Source organism: Bubalus kerabau, chromosome 11, assembly GCF_029407905.1.
Source record: "Bubalus kerabau isolate K-KA32 ecotype Philippines breed swamp buffalo chromosome 11, PCC_UOA_SB_1v2, whole genome shotgun sequence".
NCBI lineage: Eukaryota > Metazoa > Chordata > Mammalia > Artiodactyla > Bovidae > Bubalus > Bubalus kerabau.
Window position 1 is genome coordinate 102004182 of NC_073634.1, and position 27929 is coordinate 102032110.

The 27929-nt window shown below is 45.9% G+C and overlaps 1 protein-coding gene across 2 annotated transcripts; it reads left to right on the top strand.

Moving 5' to 3' along the window:
- The first annotated feature begins 16864 nt into the window (after window positions 1-16864).
- On the top strand, window positions 16865-27827 carry SET (SET nuclear proto-oncogene). Of its 2 annotated transcripts, none has more exons than XM_055541326.1 (8): window positions 16865-17059; window positions 23236-23293; window positions 23926-24068; window positions 24398-24501; window positions 24602-24715; window positions 25285-25455; window positions 25551-25697; window positions 26931-27827. In XM_055541326.1, exons 1-8 carry the CDS (start codon window positions 16942-16944, stop codon window positions 26952-26954), a joined length of 879 nt encoding a protein of 292 aa, XP_055397301.1. In that variant the 5' UTR covers window positions 16865-16941; the 3' UTR covers window positions 26955-27827. The 2 variants fall into 2 exon arrangements, with proteins under 2 accessions (XP_055397301.1, XP_055397302.1); XM_055541327.1 differs by lacking the exon at window positions 16865-17059 and adding an exon at window positions 21346-21799.
- Window positions 27828-27929: the final 102 nt, after the last annotated feature.

Below are 27929 nucleotides of genomic sequence, written 5' to 3' on the forward strand. Positions count from 1 at the left end.
CAAAGATGGCGCCGAGCGGCCCGGCGCAGAAGAGAGGGCGGGAGCCTGCTGCCGCGGCGGGCTTTAGAGTTGTGGGGTCTGGGGGTGCCGAGCTGGCGGAGTAGCCGAGCGCTCCAGGAGAGTCCCACTTGGCGGCCACCTCGAAGCCAAGTGTTCGGTCTCTGAGCTTCGGTTTCTGCCTCAATAGAATGGCGATTTTAAATATCCATATATGGATCCAGAGTGGGGTTGAGTAGTTGGAAGGCCCAAATGAAGTCGAACGTAGAAAAAATGCAATTTAAACCGAAGTTAAAGACTCGAACAACTACCAGTTATTGAGTGTCTACCGTATATGTTGATCTTAATAAATCCTTAAAATAACTTTATGAGAAATCAAATGTTATATGTCGCTTGAGGGTGCGGATTGTCCAAAAAAATAATTTACCCAGCTCACCCATAAAGTCCACATCACATTTGTCCAAGACCCCACAGACCCTTGCTTGGCCCGAAGACCCGGTTCTGAGCTTCTTGGCAAGAATCCTCTGGCCAGGTCCTCTGGGCTGCTTTCTTCCTGTCCCTGAACTCTCAGAGTGATGGAAACCCGCCCAATCAGAGGCTCCCCTGCACCGCCTCACGACTGAGTGCTCATTAGGACTCAGTTCAAGTCAAGGCCATGAGGCCCGATTAGCGACACTGGAGAGACATAATGCAATAGAAATTTCTTCCTAGAAAAAAAGTAGAACCAGACAAAATTCTCCTTGTAAGGCCCTTTCAACACTAGAAAAGTTTGCAAGCATCACCAGGGATGCAAAACTCATGTTCAAAAAGAAAGGCTGTGAGGGTCAGGAGGCTTGGATATGAAGACTAAACACCGCTATGTCCTGTTTTCAGACTTGACACCTCTTTGCACTTTGGTTTCCCAGCTATATAAATAGATAAAATAAAGTTGAAGCTAGTAGAATCTGCTTTATCGTAGTAAGGAAGGAGACTATTTCCAGAAGAGGAGGGTGGGACTTCCCTGGTGGTCCAGTGGCTAAGACTCTGTGCTCCCAATACAGGGACCAGGGTTTGATCCCTGGTCAGGGAACTAGGTCCCACCTGCCACAACTATAAGATCCCACATGCCACAGCTAAGACCCGGTGCAGTCAAATAAATAAAAAAAAATATTTTTAAGAAGAAAAGAAGGGTGACCCAAGGTATTAAACACCCCAAACAACTTCAGTAGAGTAGTGGGAACAAAAACCAGCCTGCAGAGGGTTTAGGAATGGAGAAAGTAGAGAAGGTAATGGACATTATTGGGAAGTTCAACATAGGAAGTAGGTGTGAGTGTAAATTGGTAAAACCTAATTGGAGGGTAACTTGACCTTTAAGTGTGGCTCCTCTTTAATCTAGAAATCCTACTTCTGGTAATTTTTCTTGAATTAACAATTACAGATTCACACAGATGTTGAGAGCCAAGGATATTCAGCAATTATTCATTCACAGTAGAATTATAGCAAGATCCTGCAGCCAGCCTAAATTTCCAAGCAAAGTCATGGCACACAACAGGTATTCACTAAATATTGAGAAAGAATGGACAGTGAGCCTTTAGTTAAGTGTGCTAGGTGGAATACAGTCTCAGGCGGCCATTAAGAGTGTTGCTGCTGCTGCTGCTGCTAAGTCACTTCAGTCGTGTCCGACTCTGTGTGACCCCATAGACAGCAGCCCACTAGGCTCCCCCCAAATGTGGCAAAATGTTTGCAGCATAATAAGGTTCTTATAAAATGCAATTTATATACATTGTTTCCAGGTGATGGAAGTGGTAAAGAACAGCCAGGCAATGCATTAGACATAAAAGAAACAGGTTTGATCCCTGGGTTGGGAAGACCCCCTGGAGAAGGAAATGGAAACCTGCTCCAGTATTCTTGCCTGGAGAATCCCATGGACAGAGGATTGTGGCAGATCATAGGGTCACACACAGTTGGACCCGACTGAAGTGACTTAGCATGCATCCTGGTTTTGTAACAATATGTTTCTTACAAAAAACCAGAGCTATAGATTCAAATATTGATAAGAGTTGCCTCTGGGTAATTAAAGTTTTTCTCTCTTTGTAGGGTTAAAGTTTTATGTGGTTTATTTGTGAAAAGAAAAGAGAGAATAAATGAACAGAGAGACGCTTAGCTGTGCTTGTGAGAGTATTATACCTTGAATGAGCAGGACAGTTTGAAACCGTTTACCTCAGACTGGGACTTGAACCCATGTGCTGAAACTTAAACTGAGCCCAAATCCCACAGTCTTCCAACTGAGATCACAGACCTGGTTTCAGGACCTAATGAAGCTCAGGTTCTTGATGTCTCATCTCAGAAAGAATTCAGTGAGAGAAAGTGATAGGTAAGAAGTGGATTTATTCAGAGAGAAACACACTGTGCAGACAAGAGTATGGGCCATCGCAGAGGCTGAGTACAGAGGCCCGGAAAGATGGCGTGGTTAATTTTTATGGGCTGGGTAATTTCATGGGCTAATGAGTGGGAGGAATATTCCAACTATTTGGGGGAAGGGGTGGAGATTTCCAGGAATTGGGCCACTGCCCACTTTTTGGTCTTTTACAGTGCCTTGAAACTGTCATGGCACCTCTGGGTGTGTCATTTAGCTTGCTGACTGAGGATCAAGGTCTGCCATCTTGGACCCATTTGATTCTAATCGGTTTATGGTTTGTCCTGGGGTGACATCATTCTTTCAAAAGTTGTGCCCTGCCCCCTTCCCTCCTGTTTCAAGTTGGGGAAACATTTCCAAGATGAGAGAGTCTTGAGCAGCTTATGTGCTAGAAAGGAGGGTACTCAAATGAAGAGCAGGACTCACTGGAGGAGGGAGAAGAAGGAGCTGTGGGATAGCAGGGATACCTGCATTATTTCTCAGCCCCCTTTCCCCCATCCTGAAGCTACAGGCTCTCTGGCCACACTCCCTGTTACCCTGACAGCCATTCAAACTCCTCCACCGACCTCTGCCTCCCTGTCCCTTCCCTTTACCTGGAGCACTCCTCCCTGCTCTCCTGTTTACCTCAGGACCAGATGCCAAGCCCATTGCTAACTCTCAGGGCACTGAGCTTCTCCACTCTGGAGCACTCCTCAAAACTGGAATTTAGTAACAAGGTAGTAGTCATGTCCTTGCCCCAGTAGTTCCGCTCCCCCGTCATGGGGACCGTAGCTGTCCCCAGAGCCCAGCACAGTGCCTGGAACACACAGTAAAAACGAACTGAATGAATGTCTAACCATCAGTAAGGACAGTTTCCAGCCTTATACATAGGACAGAGCCTCCCGCTCTTTTTTTTTTTCTGACTTGCAGCTTTTGGGATCTTTGTTCCTCAAACAGGGGTCAGCAGCGGAAACACGGTGTCCTACCCACTGGACCACCAGGGAATTCCTGAACACAGTGTGTGCTAAGTCGCTTCAGTAGAGTCTGACTCTTTGAGACCCAGTGGACTGTAGCCCGCCAGGCTCCTCTGCCCATGGGATTCTCCAGGCAAGAATACTAGAGTGGGTTGCCACGCCCTCCTCCATGGGATCTTCCCCACCCAAGGATCTTATGTATCCTGCACTGACAGGCAGATTCTTGACCACTGGCACCACCTGGCAAGCCTGAGGTCAGAGACCCTTCTAAATCTCCACTAGGCCTCACCCTGCCTACCGGATTGTTAAGGAAGCCTCCTGCTTCCTATCTCTACTTCTTGGTGTCAAAAAAAAGTTCAGTAACTGTGTGTCCAGAAAATGAAGTCGCTCAGTCATGTCCGACTCTTTGCGACCCCGTGGACTGTAGCCTACCACGCTCCTCCATCCATGGGATTTTCCAGGCAAGAATACTGGAGTGGGTTGCCATTTCCTTCTCCAGGGGATCTTCCCAACCCAGGGATCAAACCCTGGGTCGCCCGCATTGTAGGCAGATGGTTTACCATCTGAGTCACCAGGGAAGTCCTTGTGTGTTCAGAGAATGTTTAAATACATTCAAGGAGGCAAAAACTCAAAAAAGAAGCCATCCCCACTTTAAAACCCTGGTGGCAATTATTTTAGGAACTTTCAGTTCTTTTTAGTAAAATAACTCGAATTTTGAGTGTCTATACCGTGCTCCAAGGATGAAACAACTAATTACATAATAATAACACCTCCTGGAGTATGGAGTTCTCAACATGCACTGTAAGCACTTTGCATGAATTCTCACAACATCCTCATAGACCAGGTATTGTTACAATCCACATTTCACAGATACAGGGAAGAATGAACGCTCAGAGACCTTTGTGACTTACCCACGGTCGTGCATAGCTGGCAAAGTGGAGGTTGGACTAAAACCCAGAACTGCCTGATCCTTTCTTTAGGCAGCCCTATGCTCCTTTCTTTAAACCACTCCATGCCTCAATTTTCTTATTTATAAAATCGAGATGCTAGGCCTATCCCATTGGGTTGAAATAGGACTCGATGAGTTAACACTCGGAAAGCAAGCACACAAAGCCGCGCCTAGTATGTTATCAGTATTTATCAGTACTCTTTAATTATTACCATTATTATTACCACCAAGCCATAAGGGATCAAAGAGACCACACAGAGGGAGACTGGGCCTTAAAAGATGGGAAAGATTAGTCCTGTGTCACAGTGTAGGTTCTCAGTGTACACACGCACACATACACACATACACAACTGGTCATCTAAATAAGTGCCATCTGTCACCAAGTTGACATCTATTATGTGCTAGGCACCATGCTAGGTTCTGAGGTCTACGATGGTTTCTGCCCTCTACAAGCTTACAGCACAAGAGAGACGATCGTATAATAAAACCTTGCATCCACTCGGGGTGATGGCCAGGGATGTGTGACCAGCAGAGGGCCTCTGCAGTTTGGGATCAGAAAGAACCTTTGGGAGGTGAGGGCTTCTAGGCCAAGGTCTGAAGAAAAAGAAGTCAGTGTGGCAATGACAACTTGAAGGTGAAAATAGGAGTAGAAAGAGGGAGGCGGGGGAAAGAAAGAGAGAGGGAGTCTTCCAAGCAGAAGAAAGAACTCAGTACAGAAGTCTCAAGGGCGACAGAGAATCTGGTGCCTTGATGCTGCAGGTGGACAGGGGCCAGGTCATGAAGATGCTAAAGGGACATGAGGTTTGGACTTTATCACTAGATCACCAGGAAACCAGTGATGGATTTTTAGCAAGGGAGTGACTTAATTGGATTTATATATTTTAATAAGATGCTTGGCGGCAGAATGGATTGTGAACAACTAGATGCCCTTAGACCAGGACAGCCCTACTAATTCTTTATCTCTAAGCTGGGCTCTGGGATTTCCCAGGTCATTCTTTTGTGCTCTGAAATTTAAGAGTCACTTCTTCAAGAAGAATTCCAGAACTATTTAGAGTAAAAGCGGTACCAGAGAAAGAAGAACAGCTTGGAAGAGGAAAATCCCATGCAGTTCTAGGCAGTAGGCATTACCTCAAAGTTACATGGCAGGCTTCCCAGCTCAGTCCTGGGAGGCCTTTACCAGCCCAGGTAAGGGCTTCATTACTTCCTCCACTCATTCATTCATCAAATACTTATCCTACACCCCCTGAGAGTCAGACACTGTGCTCCAGAGTAGCCAACACCACCAGTTCCAGTTCTCTTGGAATATACACTCTGAGCTTTGACACAGAAGTGATTACGGGGCGGAAAGCACTTGGAAGAAGCCTAAGGTCATACCACTGGGGTGATGGAGAGTGGGGTGGGAAGGAAGTGGTGATAAAAGCCCCAACCCCAGGCCTTACACATGAAGAGCACAAATAACTAGTTATTCAACAAATATTAATTGAATGACTACCATAAGCCAAGGACCAGAAGGAAATCAAAACAAGGGAGGGAAACAGAGAAGGATAAGGGTGCATCCCTTGGACTGCAAGGAGATTAAACCAGTCAATCCTAAAGGAAATCAGTCTTGACTATTCATCAAGGACTGTGAAGCTGAAGCTGAAGCTGAAGCTCCAATCCTTTGGCCACCCGATTTGAAGGACTGACTCATTGGAAAAGACCCTGATGCTAGGAAAGATTGAAGGCAGGAGGAGAAGGGGACAACAGAAGATGAAACGGTTGGATGACATCACCGACTCGATGGACATGAGTTTGAGCAAGCTCTAGGAGTTGGTGATGGATAGGGAAGCCTGGCATGCTGTAGTCCACGGGATTGCAAAGAGTCAGACACCACTGAGCTACTGAACTAAACTGAACCGAGTTTTACCCAAGACAGACAAGGGAAGGCCTTTAGGAGGAGGTGACATTTGAGAAGTCAATTCAATCCCCCCAGGCTGCCCCTCCTTCTGCCCCTTGGCCTTTGCTTCCTCCCAGCACAGGCTCCATCCCACCCCCATGGGAAAGGCCTGCCTCAAAGGTGGACTAAGACAAAGGAGCCTTAATAAACTCATTAAAACAGCTTTGTCAGAGCTGGAGTTGGAGAGCTGGAAGGAAGGGAAGGACAATAGGGTAAAATTCCCGCCCCTTCCCCAGCTGGGGGCCCAGGAGGATAAATCCTCCTCCTGGTACTCAAAAGCATTGCTATAGGTTCAGCCCCATCCTGGAGCAGCCATCCGTCCACTCAAGATCAAACAAGGCGTTGCTTTCTCTTTGGACCTGCTGTGTGGGAGCCCCTACACTAGCCCAGTTAAGGATGATTATTAGAATGTCATGGAGGAGAGTTTGGCATCTGGCATTGGGGTTTAAAACCTTGGCTTATTCTACAGTTGCTGTGTGACTTTGTGTGCTTCCTGCCCTTCTCTGATGCTCAGTTTCCTTTCTCTTAGCTCTGCAAATGTTTTTGTTTCCTAGCTCTGCAAAGTGCTGGCTCTTTTTTTTTTTTTTTTTTAATTTGGCCAAACTGCATGGCTTTCAGGATCTTAGTTCCCCATCCAGAGACTGAACTCCACACCCAGTCCTAACCACTGGACTGCCAAGGAATTCTTTTTATTTTTTAAATCTGAGATTGAAGATTTTTCTTCTTAGACCAAGCTTCCCTGAAGACCTGATTGAAAGTCTTTCCTTGTTATTCTCCGTTGCAATCTTGTTTGACTGCTTTCTTGGCAGCATTCTTAATTCAGTATTACACATTGACTGTTTCCTCCTTTGCAATGTCTCCCTACTCTATTACACGCTGAGAACTCTGTCTCCTTGGCCTCCAGTTTACCTGTGCCAGGCCAGTGCTCACCCATGGTAGGCAGGTCATCAGTGTATGTGCCCACCTTGCATACACATAAGGGGCTTCCCTTATAGCTCGGTTGATAAAAAATCTGCCCGCAATGCGGGAGACCCTGGTTCGATTCCTGGGATGGGAAGATCCTCTGGAGAAGGGATAGGCTACAAACCTCAGTATTCTTGGGCTTCCCTAGTGGCTCAACTGGTAAAGAATCCGCCTCCAATGTGGGAGACCTGGGTTCGATCCCTAGGTTTGGGAAGATCCCCTGGAGAAGGGAAAGGCTACCCACTCCAGTATTATGGTCTGGAGACTTCCATGGACTGTACAGTCCATGGGGTCCCAAAGAGTTGGACTCGACTGAGTGACTTTCATTTCACTTCACTGCATACACAGAATGTGGGATGATTAAAATACTGGCCACATCTGGTTATTGTGAGGCTACAGGGCATCTGGCACCTGAAAGAGCTTAATAAAAGGTAGCTGTAATTAAAGTACCTGGTTCTGAGCATGCTTTTTGTGTTTGGGGGCTGGTGTGACCCCACAGAGGGAGACTGAAAGTAAAGCAAGTGAATATTCACTATTCCAAATGTTACAGTTTGCATTATACAGATTACAAACAAACAGCTGCGGTTCAGAAATAAAGAATGATTTGCTGTGCAGCTGAGTATATAGATTTGTTTTGTTTTTAGAAAGCAAACCAGAACTCAATACATGAAGTGCCCTTTAATCAGTTACCTTGTCAGGTTATCAGGTATGTATTTATTCTGGGACTAGAGTTTAATTCCGTGTGATAACAGTTTCTTTTGGAACAATCTTTTTAGTTTGATGGCCCTCAAAAATAAAAATATCCTCTGTCCCTTGAAGATGGATTTGATTTTGGGAGTCCAGAGTTATTCAGAGACAAAATAAATGATTAAATTAGGATTTAAAAGGTTGATCTTTTTTGATTTATAAAATGGGTTGTGAACACGACTTTTGTTCCAGTTCATTTAAAAGAATAAACCCATGAGAATGCCCTCAAATTTTCCGAAAATTGAAGCAAAATGAAAGAAGCCAGTTTCACTACATATTAAGAAATAAAGTAAAGCCAGACATATTTATTTATATGAAATACCCAGAAAAGGCAAATTTATAGAGACACAAAGTGGTTGCCTGGAGCTGGGGGTGAGAATGGCATGAAGTTTCTTTTTGGGGTGATGGAAATGTTCTAAAATCAGATTGTGGTAATGTTCACACAGCTTTGTGAATTTACCAACAATCATTGAATCGTATGCTTAAAATGAGGAAAGTATATGGCATATAAATTATACCTAAATGAAACTATTTTAAAAAGAGAGAAAATAAAATAATAACACAGAATGTGGAATTGTTCCTGGGATAATCACAGCATGCATGCATGCTAAGTCACTTCAGTCATGTCAGACTCTTTGTGACCCCATGGACTGTAGCCTGCCAGGCTCCTCTGTCCATGGGATTCTCCAAGCAAGAATACTGGAGTGGTTTGCCATGCCCTTCTCCAGGGGATTTTTCCGACCCAAGGATCAAACCCACGTCTCTTATGTCTCCTGCATTGGCAGGTGGATTCTTTACCACTAGTGCCACCTGCGAAGCCCTGGGATAATGATAGGTATCAATTTAACTGAACAGCAAGTCCAGAAACAGACTTAAGTATATGTTTAATGTATGTCAAAAGCAATATTTCAGAACGGAGTAGACGACTTAAATTGCTCAGTAAACTGTGCTTGAACACATGCACTTCACTAGTCTATGAGTTTTGTTTTTTCAAAATATTTATTTACTTTGTTGCATGCAAGAGACCCCGGTTTGATTCCTGGGTCAGGAAGATCCACTGGAGAAGGGATAGGCTACCCACTGTAGTATGCTTGGGCTTCCCTGGTGGCTAGCTGGTAAAGAATCTGCCTGCAATGCGGGAGACCTGGGTTCGATCCCTGGGTTGAGAAGATCCCCTGGAGTAGGGAACTGCTACCCACTCCACTATTCTGGCCTGGAAAATTCCATGGACTGCATAGTCCATGGGTCGCAAAGAGCTGGACACGACTGAGCCACTTTTACCTTCACCAGGTCTTAGTTGCGGCATGTGAAATCTTTAGTTGCAACATGTGGGATCTAGCTCCCCAACCAAGGATCAAACCCAGGCCCCCTGCATTGGGAGGGGAGAGTTTTAGCCACTTGATCACAGGGGAAGTCCCTCGTCTATGAGATTTGAATGATGGAACTATATTGTTTTCATTTGTGCAACTATAAGGCCTAGCTTAGTGCCCGACCACATATAATATCCATTCCTCAAAAGGCTGAGCTGTAAATTCCTTGCAGTTTTCAAAATCTTAGGCAAGGGAATTCTCATCTTCTAAAGAAAAGATTCCTTGCAAATACTGTCCCCAAACCAAAGCTTCTCTATCTAAAATGTACATCCAGGCCTCCTTGGTGGTCCAGCGGTTAAGAATCTTCCTGCCAATGCAGGGGATATGAGTTTGATCCCTGGGTTGGCATGATCCCACAAGCCATGGCGCAAGAAGGCCCATGGGCCACAACTACTGAGCCCATGCTCTAAAGCCGACGAGCCGCAACTACTGAAGCTTATGCCCTGCAACAAGAGAAGCCACCGAAAAGAAGCCGGTGCACCGCCGCTAGAGAGCAGCCCCTGCTCACAACTAGAGAAAGCCTGTGGGCGGCAATGAAGACCTGAAACTACATCCGTTCTGCTTGGAACTCATTCTTCTTGTTTTTAAACTCCAACAATTTTATTGAGATATACTTCACATACCATAGGCTTCCCTGGTTGGCTCAGACAGTAAAGCTTCTGTCTGCAACGTGGGAGACCTGGGTTCGATCCCTGGGTGGGGAAGATTCCCTAGAGAAGGAAATGGCAACCCACTCCAGTACTCTTGCCTGGAAAATTCCATGGACAGAGGAGCCTGGTAGGCTACAGTCCATGGGGTTACAAAGAGTAGGACACGACTGAGCGACTTTTCTTTCTTTCCTTCACATACCATATGTCAGTTGTTTAAAATGTATGGTTCGGTGATTTTTAGTATATTCACAGAATTGTGTAATCAACACAACTAATTTTAAGACATTTCATCATCCTGAAAAGAAATCCCATACCACCCACTCAATTATTGCTGATCCAGCTTACATCTCACCTTCTCTGATTTCTGCCAGTAGATTTGTTTGCTTTGTTTTCTCTAGTCCTATAGAACTATGTTCATATCTGTTATAGTTTTTGATATGAACTAGATCTCATTCAGGACACAGGCATGTCTTAATCAGCTGTGAGTTTTGTATGTTCAATATAGAAAACAGAGACCCTGTTACTACCCACAAGTCCTACAAGACCAGAGCCTCTAATACTATCTGAGCTCAGCAGCCATCATGTACCCCATTTCAGTGACCCGACCTCCTTGCTTCTCCTGGAAGGACTTAGTCTTTTTCGTTTCTCTGTCTAGAATGCCCTTTCTCCGAAGGTCACAAAGGCTGCTACTCACTTCTTTGAGGTCTTTCCCCAAATGCCAGCTCATTAGAAAGGCTTTACCTTATTATCTGTACTTGTCCATAGAACTTTTCATAATCATTGCTGCCTGGCATATATTAGCCATTCAATAAATACTGACTGATTGAATGAATGAATACGGTTCCATGTAAGCAAATTTCTTTTAAATATGTAAATTCCAGTATTTCTTTTGTCAACATTATGAATTGTATTATCAGTTCTATTGAAAACAAAAGTGATATGTAAACAGTTATTTGGGTAAAATTAAACCTTATGAACCTCAGTTACTCAGTGAGAGATGGCTTATGTCCCATCCATTCTTACATTTGCCATCACTCTTAACTGGAGCTTTCTCATAAAAAGACTAAATCAGTATATATTGACTAAAATTGTAATTTGAAAAGATATATGCACACCTATGTTCACAGCAGCATTATTATGGTAGCCAAGACATGGAAGCAACCTAAATGTCCATCATTAGATGAATAAAGAAGATGTGGTATATATATATATATATATATATATATACACAATGAAATACTACCCAGCCATTAAAAAAAGAATGAAATAGTGCCATTTGCAGCAAGCTGGATGGACCCAGAAATTACCATACTAAAGTGAAGTGAGTCAGAAAGAGAAAGACAAATATCATATGAAATCACTTATATGTGGAATCTAAAATATGACACAGGGAACTCCCTGGAGGTCCCAGTGGTTAGAACTCAGCAATTCCACTGCTGGGGGCCCCAGAGAGGGTGGCACAAACTCCCTGGTTGGGAAACTAAGAGCCTGTAAGTCACGCAGTGAGGTCAATTAATTAATTAAATATAAATAAAATAAAATACGACACAAATGAACTTATTAACAAAACAGACTCACAGACCACCAGGGAAGGCCTCTTAATTTTCTAAGTTTTAATACAAATACTACTGTTAACTTTTTGTATTTTGGGTACACCACATGAGACCTTAGTTCCGAGCCAGGATCAAAGCCAGCCCCACCCCCGCCTCCCACCTGGACCCTGGGAGTGAAAGCCCTGAGCCCTAACCATTGGACCACCAGGGAGTTCCCTACTATTAACTTTTTAATAAATGCTCAGGAGCCAGAGCACAGTGAGAAGGCAATGAAAGAGGTATCAAATGACCTTCAGGCCTTGGCACTCATTTAAGACAAAATACTGCCTTAATCCCTGTCTCCTTTGTGTAGTATGACAAGAAATTTAGCAGGAAACAACCATCTACCATCTCATAGACAACCCGTGGTGTGTTCTGGGCTCACCTGGCAATCGCGCTCTGGGTGGTAACCCATTTGCATCACATTAAGGCCAGCATTGGTGCAGAGGAATCAGAAAGACACTGGTTTTTTTGGTTGTTGGTTTTTTTTTTTTTCCCACAGTGATGGCAAGACCATTCAATGGTGTAAGAATGTTGTTGTTGACTTGTTAAGTCATGTCTAACTCCTTTCGACCCCCTGAACTGTAGCCTGCCAGGCTCCTCTGTCTATGGGATTTCCCAGGCAAGAATACTAGAATGGGTTATCATTTCCTTCTCCAGGGGATCTTCCTGACCCAGGGATCAAACCTTCATCTCCCCCATTGGCTGGTGGATTCTTTACCACTGAGCCACCAGGGAAGCCCAAGACACTGATTTGTTTGTTTATTATTATTATTCCCATGCCACAAGGCATGATCTTAGTTTTCTGATCAGCCTGTGCACCCTGCATTGCAAGCACAGAGTCTTAACCACTGGACCACCAAGGAAATCCAGAAAGATATTTGTTTGAATCCTGACTCTACTAACCCTGTTCCTTTGGTTTTTGGACAAGATTCTTTGAGTGTCAAGTTTTCATTTGGTTTGACTCTCCCATCTATAAAACAAGGACATAATACTGTCCTAGAAAGGTTGATTGGAGAAGGCAATGGCACCCCACTCCAGTACTCTTGCCTGGAAAATCCCATGGATGGAGGAGCCTGGTAGGCTGCAGTCCATGGGGTGGCTAAGAGTCAGACACGACTGAGCGACTTCACTTTCACTTTTTCACTTTCATGCTTTGGAGAAGGAAATGGCAACCCACTCCAGTGTTCTTGCCTGGAGAATCCCAGGGGCAGGAGAGCCTGGTGGGCTGACGTCTATGGGATCACACAGAGTCGGACATGACTGAAATGACTTAGCAGTAGCAGTAGAAAGGTTGATAGGGAGGGTTTAAAAGAATAATGCTATTGAAATCCTCTCATAAAGCTATGGGTATTAGGGGTGTTTTGGAAAATTCTGGTTCCCAGAGGCAGCCTGGCCTCAGGGTTATGGAACATCATGATCCTGTCAACTTTTGGGTGGGGCAGAGGGAGGCCTTTGCCTTGCCACCTTTTCTGCAGCCAGTTCTGGAGCAGAGGTACACGTTGCCTAGTAACACCTCTGGGAATCCAGGAAGTTCAAGTTTTGGAAGCTGCAGAGGAAAGGAAAGGTGGGGTCTTGCATGTTTGAATTTAAACTCACTAGTACCAAGTAGGTGCTGTACTTAGATGATTTAAGTGCCTCCAAGTACCAGAGCTCAGGTAATCTTTTGTTTTGCTTTAATGTGATACATACATAGGGGTTTCCCTGGTGGCTCAGTGGTAAAGAATCCACCTGCCAATTCATGAGATGCAGGTTTCATCCTGGGTTGGGAAGATTCTCCTGGAGAAGGAAATGGCAACCCACTCCAGTATTCTTGCCTGGGAAATCCCATGGACAGAGGAGCCTGGCAGGCTATAGTTTATGGGGTGGCAAAAGAGTCAGACATGACTTAGTGACTAAACAACATAGATACAGAAGGTTCAAAATGTACAACAGGGTGAAGAGCGAAACATCTCCCTGCATCCCTGTCCTTTCATTTCTTACCACCCAGTTCCCTCCCCAGGGATGACCAAGTTATCATGGTCACAGAAGTCCTTTAAGAGCTATTACAGGTATACAGGCAAATAAGTGAATGTGTATTTTTTTCCTACCCTCCCTTTTACGCAAATGGTAACATACTACCTACTTGGTAGGACTTTGTTATTTCACTTCACCACCTCCATTTGGTTCCACAGTTGCAGCTCACTCCACTGTATGGGTTACCCCTTTTGGTTCCCTGAAGCCAAAAGAAGTTATCAGGTTGTTTCCAATCTTTCACTTTTATGATGTTGCAATGAATTGCCTGGCACAGGTGCAATCTCATTTACCTATAAGATAAATACCTAGGAGGAGAATTTCTGGGTCAAGGGTATGTACGTCTGCACTTTTGATAGTTACTCTGATGGTTAGATTGCCCTCCAAAGGGACTGTATCTGTTTAAGGGGTGATTTTCCAGGTAAGGTGTTTTTAAACTTTTGGATCTCAGATTGGAGGGTTAAAAGAAAAAAGGAACCTCAAGATAGCTGGCATCTATATGGGTCTCAAGGAGAAGGCAATGGCAATCCACTCCAGTGTTCTTGCCTGGAGAATCCCAGGGACGGTGGAGCCTGATGGGCTGCCATCTATGGGGTCACACAGAGTTGGACACGACTGAAGCGACTTAGAAGCAGCAGCAGCAGCATATGGGTCTCAAGAAGCTCCTTTTGCTACTCCTAGTTGACCCCTTTGTTCTTTGTTTCTAAAAACTGAGCCAGTGCAGAATCCTGTTAGTACACACCCTCTGGCTGCTACAAGCAAGGGATTTAGGGTTTGCTCCTCAACTTTCAGAACTGTCCTTTGCTGATACTTCCAGTAATCTGCAGGTAGGGTGTCTGTCCTCTCTTCTTGCACACATCCTGCTCCTTCTCCACTGCTCTGACCATCCAGCCACCTATTCTGTGGCTTGGGGGTTAGCTAACTCCCAGTTTCATCAAAAGAGAGTTTGTTTCCCACAGTTTTTTTTTTAGGACAATTTCTTTGGTAAAAACAGGGGAAAAAATGACTGACTGTCCTTATATTGAAAATCCTAAAACAAAAATGTAGTATTATTATCACCCATTTTACAGGTGTGGACACTGACACTTAGGCTGATTAAGAAAGTGAATCTCTCTGAGAAAGTGACCCCAGAACTGTGGTTCCCACCATCATTCAGTTATTCCACTCATGACCTTAAGTGAATCCCTTCTGTCAGGTCTCAGTTTGCCCACCTGTGAAACCAACACACTTGAGACTTCCAAAATGTCTTAGAAGAAGCCCAAAGTTCCCCAGAAGCTGTCAGAGAAGGCGAGCAAGAGATGGTGATGGTGGTATGCAGTCTTTCACCAGAAAACAGCTCAGCTTTTTATCCGTATTGACATCACTGATTTATATTGATTTGTTAAAAAGGGTAATTAATTGGTGAAAAAAAGGAAAAAAATTTGCACTATCTCAGAGGTTGGAAACTCATGGCTCATAGGCTGCAAGTGGCCTGATAACAGGCTTTATTTGGTCCACAAAGTTTTTTTTAATATATATTTATTTATTTGGCTGTGCTGAGTCTTGGTTGAGGCATGTGGGATCTAGCTCCCTGATTAAGGATTGAACATGGGCCCCCTGCATTGGGAAGGCAGAGTCTTAGCCACTAGACCACCAGGGAGTGCCACAAAGTATGTTTTAAAAAGTTTAACTAAAAAAAAAGTTTAATTAGAGGATGAGATGGTTGGATGGTATCACCAACTCAAGGGACATGAGTTTGACTAAACTCCAGGAGATAATGAAAGACAGGAAAGCCTGGTGTGCTGCAGTCCATGGAGTCAAGAAGAGTTAGACATGACTTAGAGATTGAACAAACAAAACAAAAAGAATAGAGATTTCATATAAAAATGTGTATCTCTGCCTGATGTTGAGAAGATTCAGAGATATGGCAGCTTAGGGTTCACAAACCAAGCACATTGGTGTAGCAAACCCCGGATCCAAAACTGGATCTCCAGGAAGGACTCTATAAGGCCCTAAATGCCCACTTCGGATGATATCCCTCCCCAGGACGAAGGTAACCACGTTCAAACTTCTAATAGCACAGATCTGTTTCGCCCATTTTTCTGCTTTACGTAAGTGGAATTACACAGCCTGTCCTATTTCGTGCCTTGTGCCTTTACTCAACATTCTGTCTGCAGGCTGCATTCTCATTATGGATGTAGCTGTAGTTCATTTGCTTTCATAGTTTTAACACATTCCATTGCACTTATCTCACAACCTATTTATTTGGCTGTTGGTAGACACCTGTATCCTTTCCAGATCTTGACTGTTATGAATCTCGCTGCTTGTGCACATTCTTGTACACATTTATCATGCATATTGGTGCACACAGGTATGCACTTCTGTTGGGCATGCAGCCAGCTGTACATGGTTTTCCAGAGTGGTTGTATCAACCTATCTTTCTTCAACTGGTGCTTCCTTACTCAGTTATTATCTGACAAGCTCTGAAAGGCATTGGGTTTGGGGACTCCCAGACAAGATGCCTTCTACAGGTTCTTTTAACTTTTTTTCCCCCCTAGTTAATCTATTGATTTGACTGTGCTGGGTCTTAGTTGCGGCACTCAGGATCATTAATTGTGACATGCCAACCCTTACTTGAGGCCTGTGGGAGCTAGTTCCCTGAACAGGGATCGAACCTGGGCTTCCTTGCATTGGGAGCATGGAGTGGTAGCCACTGGACCACCAGGGAAGTCCCAACAGGTTCTTCAAACTCTTAATCTTCTAATCATATCTGAAAGGATGGATGGCTGCGCCCAGTTGTCTCAAGGATAACTGCTTTTGCTCTTCCTTTGTAATTTTTGACTGGATTCCTTCAACATTCATTTATTTCTCCAAGCTGAGATCTAACTACCGGGGAAGTAGTTAGCCAGACATGGGAGTGGGAGTGGAGAGACTGAAGAATGTTACAGGCTGAGGTAAGGCAAGAGCACGCTGAAATCCTCCAGAGGCCAGAGGAAAAAAAGAGGACAGGTCCAAGTTCTCAGTGAGGGCAGTGCTGCCTCCAGAGAAGATCTGAGAAAGGACCGGGGGATGGGTCATTGGGGTTTCAAATCGAGACCAAGAGGGTCCTAGAAAGAAGAGAACTGCTCCCTGCAGTTCTCCGAGGAAAACACCTTCCCCACCCACCCAAGGCCTAGAAAGCCCTGGGAGAGAAAAGAGAAAGGAAAAGAAGTTGATTTTGATTGGAGGGTGGGTAGTAGAGGCGGGGGAGTGGGGTGTGTCCCACTGTCTTGTAAATATCCCCTCCAGGCACATTCCCAGCATATTTAAACCTCTGTCACCTGGGAGAGCTTCAGTTCTCTGAGCTCGCAGTTCCTCTCTCTTCCCCTGGCAGGATTCTTGGCTTTTTTCCCCCAGCATGGCCCCCAAACACCAGTCTTCTCTTCCACCCCAAGCGAAGAAACTGAAGAAGGCCAGGCCGACTCCTGCCTCCAGGCCAGACGAGGCATCTGCTTCTTCAAACTTGCCGAAGGAAGGTATGTCCCAGTGCCACGTTTTACTGATTTAAGGGATTTGCAAGGATTGACTTCTAGGTGATTTCCCCCCGCCCCTCAAACCTTTGGAGTTGTGACTGCGAACTCCCCTGAAGGGTTTTCAGCATGGGGCACATGGGTTAGGTTTACGATTAGAAAGAACCAGAAGGGGTGAAAAGTGGGAGTCCTGGAGCACATGTGAGTTCAGTCCTGGCACTAACCCTACACCTATGTTCCTGCCCGCAAACTCTTCCCTTTGGTTTCTTAGTTAAAAGGCACCAGCAGCCAGCCTGAGGCTGAGTGGAAATGTAGGTGACCCCTCTCCTCTCCTTCATGGCTATCAGATCCATCCACCTCTCTTTCCTGCTGTGGCCGCCAGCCCAAAACTCTGGCCGGGATTACTGCTACCTCTTCCTCATCTTGCTTCCGGCTTCCTCCTCCTCCCTTCCAGCCACTGCGAAGCCAATCACGTGACTCCCAGGCCTTCCTATTGCCCTGGAGGTATGGACTAAGACTTCCGGGGCGCTGCCCACCTGGTCTCTGAGGACCTCTCCTGGTTCAGGCTCTCAGCACCTTTACCCTCTTTTCACCTCCTGGGGCTCTTCTCACCTTGGGGCCTGGAAAACCCACAGTCCTCTGCCTGGGTCACGCCCCTCTCCCTACCTGTGCATTCCTTCTGCTTCTGCAGTTTCCTACTGAAAAGTCACCTTTGGGGCTCTTCTTCTTTGAGCCACAGCTGCTAGGTGGCCCCTAGCAGGAGCCCCCATCTGACCCTGCAGCACCCAGAGTCACCCCAGTCTGGCCTTGACATTCTAATTGTTGGTTTCATGGTCTGCCCCACCCCCGCATTAACCCTTAACTTGGAGGGGAGGGCTGTGTTTTGCAGACACACGGCTTGGAGTAGAGCACAAAGTGCATTGTTCTGTTGATGAGGCCTCCCTGATAGGTTAGGGGTGTGGTGGAGCGTTCTGGGGGCGGGGTTGGAGGGGAGTGGGGGTGGGTTTGGATAGGTCCTAGAAGGCAGGAAAGCACTGCCCCAGGAAGTGACAGCAGGCTGGCTCAGTGCAGAGGGGAGGGACTTGGAGCCGGTGAATCTTCTTAATTTGCTGACCTGACTGAGGTCCAGCTTTGCTTGTGGAAGGAGCACTGGATAATGAGTCCTCATTGCAGAACTCCTGTGGGTTTGTTGGGTGATGTGGCAAGTTTAAATTTAAGGAGTCTCTGTCAATCCCCTTCCAAATGAGATGCAAAGACCTCCTGCCCAGCTGATTATACCCCGATGTGGTCAAGCTGGACAGCCAGGGTTTGCAGCCTGGCTGTGTCCAGCTGTGTGACCTTGTTGGGCAAGTGACATAAGCGTGCTTCTTTCCTCTTCTGTAAAATGGACTCAACAGTATGTGAGGCTTGCTGTGAGGCCGAAGTGGAAGTGAAAACAGCAATTGGCTCATGATCAGTGCTCTTGAGACGGATAGTAAATTCCTTCCCACTTGTGAGCAGCAAAATGTGGATGAGTCCTTCTGGTCGCCTTCTGTTTAGCTTCTTGGGAGAATTAACAGGACCAGAAGGGATGGCAAGGTGTAAGCACAGTCCCCTAAGGTGGTTCATCCTGGGACACCGCTGTCTTGTGGGGCATGCCAGCATCGCCCTGTTCCGATCTTTAAGTTGTGGGCTTCTCCTCCTTCAGAGAAAGCTGGGAAGGAGAGGTGAGAAGAATTCTGAGAGTGAGGTGAGAGGCCAAGGAGGGAATGCAGAGCTCCTAATGGTGAAGGGGGCGAGACCACGGAGAATAATTCACAGTGGGTGAATTATCTCTTGGTGTGTCCATGCCACTCCCTTGTTTACTGAAACTCTTGCCGTTTTTTGCTTTCTCTTTCTCTTCTACTTCCTAGTGTGTGCTCTTTGAATTCATCTTGAGGAGTGCTGTGGGAAAGGTCAGGAAGAACGGGATGGTCCTAAGGGCTGGGATGGAAACCTTGAAAGCCCACTGCCTAATCAGAAAGCTTTGGAAGACTCCCTGGAGCCACTGCCCACACAGGAGAAACACCAGTAGATCTGGTACTCAGGAGATGCTCTGGGTCATGGGTACCAAGCAGTGAGAGCAGGCTTAGTTGTATGGAAGCAGTACCCTTTAGCACGGTGTTTTTCAGATCTTTTCATCCCACTTGTGGGTTATGAAATCATTTTAGTTGATCGTGACCTGCATTTAAAGAAAATAAAATAGATTAAAAGAGTCATCACACTCAGTGAGGGTAAGCATTGTTTTGTCTGTAGGTGTGTTTGTGTGTGTGTGTGTGCGTGCGTGCACACATGCATGCTCAGTTGTGTCCAAATCTTCGCAGTCCCTTAGACTGTAGCCCGCCGGGCTTCTCAGTTCATTGCATTTCCCAGGAAAGAATACTGGAATGGGTTGCCATTTCCTTCTTCAGGGAATCTTCCTGACCCAGGGATTGAACCCACGTCTCCTGCTTGACAGGTGGATTCTTTACCACTGAGCCACCTGGGAAAGCCCACATCTTACTGTAGTTTGTGTCAAAAACTCTGTCCTTAGGGCAGGGGTTTTGTTCTTCATTAGCCTCGGTTCTGCCACATATATCAAAAAAGCTGAGTTCACCCGTGAAATGAGGCTATTAATACCTATCTTGTATTTTGTGAAGATTAAAAAAGAAGGAAATGCATATACTTATTACAATCTGTGGCCCATGCTACATGCTTCAGCAGTGCACTGGAGCCTGGTATTTCTTTCCAGCTCTATTCAGTGGCATCAAAGTGGTAGCAGGAAATTTGCCTTGGTGAGAGTATTTATACACTGCTGACGTCAGCCAATGCTACAATCAGAGTTTTTTGGTGTGTTTTTTTTCTCTTCTGGGAGCTGCCTGTCAAAGTTTCCCAGCTTCTTATTGGTGCTAATAATTCTTTCCTTAAAAAGCGTCCAACTGGGACAGGTTTGGATTGAGCTAATTGAGAATAATAGGGTTTGGAGGAGAAAGATTTCTCCTAATTTCTGGGTTTTGGGGAAAGTCCCAAGACGACGTCTGTTTTCTCTACCCATGGACGGTCCGCCATTTAACATTTATCAGTCACCCACCAATGGATGTGCTTGAACATTAAAGACACTGCTTGAGCTTTAAGAGCTGATAGTAAAATGTGACTCCTGGGAGGCAAATAATCCAACTCCTGGTTTTGGTTACAAATACCCAAAGAGATTTCAGGCCTTCTGTGGTCCAAGTTTTGGGGCCCTGCTGGACAGAGTAGAGCCTTGAGTAGTTCATGTACATTACTTGGAAAGCACATAGTTGAAATAGAAGTGCCCTGGCCTTCGTGTTTCAGGGCTTGATCTCTAAAGCAGGCCTTGTTGATCCTCTCTGACACAGTGAAATTAAATTTAAAATGAACACTTTCGACCCCATCTTTCAGTTGTTCGGCCTCAATGAGACGCAGGCGCAGTTAGCTGGGATTTGCACTTAGCGCTGTCCGATTTCTCTTAAGCTCTGTGAATTGCATACTGAATCGGGCCAAAAGGACCCAGAGACGAATGTGGCCACTCCATGCCTTTGGAGGACTTCCACTTTGTTAGTCTTCTGTGAAGTTTATAATTTCCTAGCAGAAATAGGTTATTCATAGAGTGCAAACGACTTGCCCAGGTGTACACAGCCTGCTGGGCAGAGCTGAGACTAAGAACCAGGAAAAGGCCCTGTGCCCTGTGGACTAGGCAGCTTCGGGCTTTGCCAATGGCAAGCCTGATTCCGAAGGCAGCTTCCCCGTCTCGTAAATAGGATGGAGGTGCCGCCTTGCTTCACCCGCGAAGAGGGGCGCCCCAGTGAACCCGGGGTTGATATATTTCTAGGCCAGATATACTGAAGCAAGGGTACTCCGAGGCCTGCCCTTTTTTGGTGGGGGTGTCTGCGGACACTCCCCTCCCCGCGTACCCCCGGCGGAGGAGGGAAGCCGCTTCAGCCACCACGCGACGGCACCCGCCCGGGAGCCTGCGCGCAGCCCGGCGAGGTCCCGCCCCTCGGGCCGCCGCGCGCCCGTAGCGCGCAAATGTCCCGGGTCGGGCTGGAGAAGGGGAAAGCGGGGGAGGGGAGCGCGGCGCAGGGGGGCCGGGCCCCGTACGTCGCGGCGTTCCTTCCTCCCGCCTCTTCGCCAAGCCCAGTGTCTCCTCGCTGCCGCTCCGCCCCCCTGGGTCCCGGCGCCCTCAGCCAATGACGAGGCGGCGCGAGCCTCTTCGGCCGGGGGCGGGGCGTGCGCGCGAGGCCTGGCGCGCCTGCGCCCTGCCGCCCGCCCCTCGCCGTGAGGAGGAGGAGGTGGAGGAGGAGGCGGCTGGGAGAGATCGAGCAGCGAGCTGGAGCGCGGAGCGTGAGTGAGGGAGCCTAGCCGCCTGCCCGCCCGCCACCGCCGCCGCCGCCTCTCCTCCGTAAGCAGGAGCCCGGGCCGGGGCCCGGCACGCCGCCCGCCCCCCACCACAGCCCCTCCCTCGTCGTCAGGCCGCGAGGGCAGCGCGCGCGAGCCCAGGGGGAGGGACAGCGAGCGAGCGAAAGAGCGCCGGGAGGAGGCGGCCGGACCGAGCGAGCGCCCGCGCGTGTGGCGTGAGGGGAAGCCGCTGCCCGCCCCCCCCTTCGCCTTCCCTTCTTTCCCCCTCCCCGCTCCCCCCCCGACCGCGGAGCAGCACCATGTCGGCGCCGGCGGCCAAAGTCAGTAAAAAGGAGCTCAACTCCAACCACGACGGGGCCGACGAGACCTCAGGTGAGGAGCAGGCGAGGCGGGGGCCGGCCCGCGCCGCCATCTTCGCCGTCCGCCCGGCCGCAGGCCGCCGGCGGGGCCCGGGGCGCGCGGGGCGGGGGGTGGGGGGGCCCCAGCCGGGCGGACGGGCCGGCGCGCGCCTCGGCGCCCTTTTTTTTTTTTTATTTTTTTTATTTTGTGCGCGCGAGGCCCGGGGCCGGGTGGCGCCGCGGCGGCGAACAGCGCTGCGAGGCGGGGGCGCTGCGGCCTGCTCGGCGCGGGCGGAGGAGACCCCCCCTTCCTCTCCCCCCCCTCCCTCACTCTCCTCCCCCTCCCTCCCTCCCGAGAAGCCTCTCTTTATTGTGCTCCGCCATGATGCCTCGCTCCCATCAGCCGCCGCCGCCGCCGCCACATGGTGCGGCCGGACGCGGCCCCGCGCCCGGGCCTTCGCGCGGCTATCCCCCGCCACCCCGCCGGCCCCTCCGCGCCCAGCCCTGCGGGCGGCGCCCCCCGCACCCCCATCCCGGAGGCCGGCCCCGGCTCGGCCCTTGGCCTCGAGTTGGGGCGGGGTGGGGGCGCGGGGAAGCACGCGGCCGGTGGCGCCGCGGCCACGGGGCCGCTCGGAGGATGCTCTGGCCGGCCTCGGGCCGTCCCCCACGTGGGGTGGCCAACCCCGTGGCGGCAGCGCGCTGAGAAACCCGGCGCGGCGGCCCCGGGGTGTCGGAGGAGGGTCTTTACAATGGCTCGTTGGCAGAATCTCCTGGCCTTGTCCGTGAAGGCTTTTCTCGGCAGGGGGGCTACACCTACCCGGGCTGGTTGCCGGAAATGAACCGCGCGAACCGGCCCCTTCACGCCCACTTAGCTTTGTAGGTTTTGCGGTCTTCACCCGACAAAAGGGCACCTTTCCCTTAGCACACCCCCCACCCCCCACTTTGCTTCTCTCGGTTCTTTGGCTCAGTTTCTGACTGCATGCTTGCTCGTTGTAAGTGCTCCAAAGTCGTGTGGGGCTGCCTCTGAGATCAGCCCGCCTGAAAATGGGGTTGGAAGATAAACTGGAGTGTTTACAGTGTTGGGGTAGTTTTAAGGCCTTCCCCGTCTTGTAGGCATGTCTGATGTCTTAACAGTAATCGATACTGAGCAATATTTTCGATGTTATAAAAGGTACTTCCAACATGGAGATAGGTGGTGTCCTAATTTTTGATATTGTTGGTTTCCGTATTCTAGCTACTCTTTCGTAGTCTTAACAGTATGATTTGTGAGCACTCTTCTAATTGAAAAGTAGTTTGTCAACTGCACGCATGAACACGTGGAGAGCATGCCTTGTAGTAGTAGGCAGGTTTTTTTTTTAAAGGAGCTTTATTGATAAAACTCACGTCACAGACTGTTAACATCAGGAAGGAAAACTAGTTAAATTTATCTTCAAATTTAGTATTGAGTCTTCATGCACCTTTTTCTTGCAGAAAAAGAACAGCAAGAAGCAATTGAACATATTGATGAAGTACAAAATGAAATAGACAGGTAAAGTTTTTCTCAGTTTACTTTGAAGTTTTCTGACCTGATTATGTTTTGGTAATCATTGAAACTATGGTCAAGTAAATCTGTATCTATTGGCTAAGTGAAGATGACTATAACTGGGAAATATTAGGATTCAGTGTTATTTTTTCTGTGATATATTTGTAGGTCACCAAAAAGTTGGTAATGAAAGTACATTGACCTTGTATAAAGATTGGGATTGCTTTCATAGGGTGAGGAATTGTTGCAGTGTGTGGACTTGTGATAGTGTAGTATTTTAGCATTAGTGTTGCTCTTACTTGCCTAATAACTGTTACTTGATTGGCAGCTTTTTCTTCTTGAGAGAAACAATTGAGATTAGCCTAGTAATGGAGTTAGATAAAGTATAAAATATTACCAAAATGCTGTTTTGGCACTTTAAGAACTGTCAGTTACTGAGTGCCTGTTGGCAAAGCTTATTAGATTGCCATCTCAATTTTGAGTTGAGTCTCTGACTGCAAAAATTTAGGTGATTTGGTTATTACAAATATGTACTTTGCATTGTTCTAAGGCTAACAAGAGTCAATAATTTTAATCTCAGCCGTTTTTGTATTTGTTAAGTACCATCGTTGGTCAGTGTGTCTTTTCATTTGCTTCAGACTTAATGAACAAGCCAGTGAGGAGATTTTGAAAGTAGAACAGAAATATAACAAACTCCGCCAACCATTTTTTCAGAAGAGGTCAGAATTGATCGCCAAAATCCCAAATTTTTGGGTAACAACATTTGTTAACCATCCACAAGGTATGTGATAGCAGGGCATTATTGAAGGATATGGGATGTCAACTTGTTGTAAAGGGGAGGGATCTTGGTTGAGGACTTGATCCCGCATGTTGGTTACCTGCAGAGGTTGAAACAGGGAGAGGCTTGCAATTAATGCCTTGTGTTTAGAAGAGATCATATGCTAATGTAGGGTTGTGTTTAATTACTTGATAAAAGATGATGGTAGCTCTGACTCTGAGCCATTTGGTTATTCAGTTAATAGTGGATTTATGAAACCAAATTTGGGCAATCTTAAAAGGGATCGCTGAGTTGTACGTTTGTATAATCACTTGGTCTCCTTGCGGGTCTAGTGTCTGCACTGCTTGGGGAGGAGGATGAAGAGGCGCTGCATTATTTGACAAGAGTTGAAGTGACAGAATTTGAAGACATTAAATCAGGTTACAGAATAGATTTTGTAAGTATCTGTAACTCATTTGTCACTATGGAAATTAACTTGAGCTTTGCTTAGAAGGGCTATTTGTACTGACTTCTAATTCTCTTATTGTTTATTGTAGTATTTTGATGAAAACCCTTACTTCGAAAATAAAATTCTCTCCAAAGAATTTCATCTGAATGAGAGTGGTGATCCATCTTCAAAGTCCACTGAAATCAAATGGAAATCTGGAAAGGTATTTGAGGACTTGGGCATTAATATTTTGTATAGTTTGATTTAGTTGAACCATTTTACTAATACTTGGTATTTTGATGATGTGTTAAATGCAGATCCTTAAAAAAGATTTGTGTTAAGGCCAGATACAATAGCTTATGGTCTTATAAGTTAATGGAGCAAGTTTTTATAGACATGGACTTAAATCATTTTGAATTTTACATTGGTGGCTTTGTTTCCGAAGACCTATTTTTGTCTGCATTTAAGTAGTAAATATAAATATTTTAAATTATACTGTCTCAAGATACTGGTTGTTGAAGTAGAACTAATTTTATATGTATTAAAAAACCAAATCTAGACACTAACTTTCAAGAAAAGGTGGCATACAAATTTGACAGCATTCTTTGCAGACTTAAAATCCTAAGGTTTCTTCTCTTTATTAACTGTACTTTTTATAATTTCAGATGAGAATAATAGTGTGGATCATATAATGTCCAGATTTTGCTCTGCTTTTGGGTTAAAACTTTATTTAAGTTGTAGAGATGAGGTATAGAGAGCCTATATATCATAAGTTCTTCCGTCTTCATTTAGGATTTGACGAAACGATCAAGTCAAACACAGAATAAAGCCAGCAGGAAGAGACAGCATGAGGAACCAGAAAGCTTCTTCACCTGGTTTACTGATCATTCTGATGCAGGTGCAGATGAGTTAGGAGAGGTCATCAAAGATGATATTTGGCCAAATCCATTACAGTACTACTTGGTGAGTTGAGAATGTTCTTTTATTCAAGGTTTTACTTGTTCCATTTGTTTGAAAGTGAGTTTGAAAGGTAACCTTCGGTCTTGGTTTTTCCCTAGGTTCCTGACATGGATGATGAGGAAGGGGAAGGAGAAGAGGATGACGACGACGACGAAGAGGAAGAAGGATTGGAAGACATTGATGAAGAAGGGGATGAGGATGAAGGTGAAGAAGATGAAGATGATGATGAGGGGGAGGAAGGAGAGGTAAAAAGATTTGGTTAAATCCAAACAGATAATCAAAAAATTCACCGTGTTACTTTGGAGATTACATATATTGTGTAGTGAAACTGATTCAACTAGTTGTGGGAAGATTTGTAGAAAGGATAGGCTGTTTTGTCCAGGATTGAAGGAAATTTTGGTAAGTTTATTATATCATTGATGTAATTGGTTCTACTTTTGTGGTTAGTTTTTATGACTAGTCAGTTATGTCATTCCCTAGCCAGTACTCAGTGTAAGCACTGTGGACATTGCAGCTGCCCAAACTCTGACAAATCTCCCAAATAACAAAAATAGGCATGTTTTGGACAAGCTATTATTAAATTCTTTGAGTCAAATTGAGATAGATTAGGTTTTGGTTTGATTACTTTGCTGAAAGATGTCTGATTTGATTAGTGTTGGAAGTTAATACATCTGAAACATCACTAGGTCTTTCAAGAATCAGATTGGGATGCAGATTGGGAAATTCTCTGGTCCAGTGGGTAGGATTCAGCCCTCTCACTGCTAGGGTGTGGGTTTGATCCCTGGTCAAGAAACAGATCCTAAAAAAAAAAAAAAAAAACAGATCCTGTGAGCTTCGTGGCTTGAGGGGGAAAAAGTAGTTCATGCAGACTGGTGTATAGTTGGCCCTTCATATCAGTTGTATCTGTCCGTTCCTGTTCTTCAGATTCAACCAACAGCTGACTTTTTTCTTTTAATTCTCGAAAGTTCCAAAAAGCAGAACTTGAATTTGCTGAGTGTTGGCAACTATTTATGTTGTATTCACAACCATTTACAGTGTACTATTACAATTAATCTGGGATAATTTAAAGTACATGGGGGAATGTGAGTAGGTTGCATGAAAGTACTGTGCCCTTTTATTTAAGAGACTTGAGCATTCAGAGGGTTGTGTTGTTTTGTTTTGAAAATTTGTATTGGCTCTGCTGAGCTGTATGTGGGATCTGAGCTCCCCAGCCAGGGATTGAACCTGTGCTTCTTGCAATGGAAGCATGGAGTCTTAACCACTGAACTACCAGGGAAGTACCCCTGAGGATTTTTGTCGGTGGAGGAGGTTCTGAACCATCCCTCACACATACCAAGGGACCACTGTGGAGGTTCATAAAATTCATTTCAGCTGGCATGTCATTATGTTCTGTGGGGTCCATCATGGTCCATATGAATATTGGGGACTGACCTTAGAATTAATCCTAAAGATTAACTGCCTGCTTTTTTTTCTTACAGGAAGATGAAGGAGAAGATGACTAATGGAACACTGATGGATTCCAACCTTTTTTAATTTTCTCCAGTCCCTGGGAGCAAGTTGCAGTCTTTTTTTTTTTTTTTTTTTTTTCCTCCTCTTGTGCTCAGTCGCCCTGTTTTTGAGGTCTCTTTTCTCCTTTATACCATGGTTCACAACTTATTTGGGGGGGAAATACCTTGAGCAGAATTCAGTGGGACAAGAATCTCTACCCCTTTCTGTTCCAAATTCATTTTTATCCCTTCCTGTCTCAACAAAAACTATGGAATCAACACCACCATGCTCTGTGGGAAAAAAAGAAAAACCTTCTGCTCCCTTAGCTCTGCTGGAAGCTGGAGGGTGCTAGGCCCCTGTGTAGTAGTGCATAGAATTCTAGCTTTTTTCCTCCTTTCTCTGTATATTGGGCTCAGAGATTACACTGTGTCTCTATGTGAATATGGACAGTTAGCATTTACCAACATGTATCTGTCTACTTTCTCTTGTTTAAAAAAAGAAAAAAAAAAAACTTAAAAAAATGGGGTTATAGAAGGTCAGCAGAGGGTGGGTTTGAGATGTTTGGGTGGGTTAAGTGGGCATTTTGACAACATGGCTTCTCCTTTGGCATGTTTAATTGTGATGTTTAACGGACATCCTTGCAGTTTAAGATGACACTTTTAAAATAAAATTCTCTCCTAATGATGACTTGAGCCCTGCCACTCGATGGGAGAATCAGCAGAACCTGTAGGATCTTATTTGCAATTGACATTCTCTATTGTAATTTTGTTCCTGTTTATTTTTAAATTTTTCTTTTTGTTTCACTGGAAAGGAAAGATGATGCTCAGTTTTAAACGTTAAAAGTGTACAAGTTGCTTTGTTACAATAAAACTAAATGTGTACACAAAGGATTTGATGCTTTTCTCTCAGATAAACTTAATAATATGACTTTCCAAGTTTGACTTGTGTAATGTTATTGTCAAACTTTTTGTCACCCTATCTTCGTATTT

Bases quoted from the DNA above. Each gene is read 5' to 3' on its own strand.
- SET (XM_055541326.1), top strand. From the start codon at position 16,942: ATGGCCCCCAAACACCAGTCTTCTCTTCCACCCCAAGCGAAGAAACTG. The intron at 17,060-23,235 runs GTATGTCCCAGT...TTTTTCTTGCAG, and splicing joins TTCAAACTTGCCGAAGGAAG to AAAAAGAACAGCAAGAAGCA. The intron at 24,716-25,284 runs GTATTTGAGGAC...GTCTTCATTTAG, and splicing joins TCAAATGGAAATCTGGAAAG to GATTTGACGAAACGATCAAG.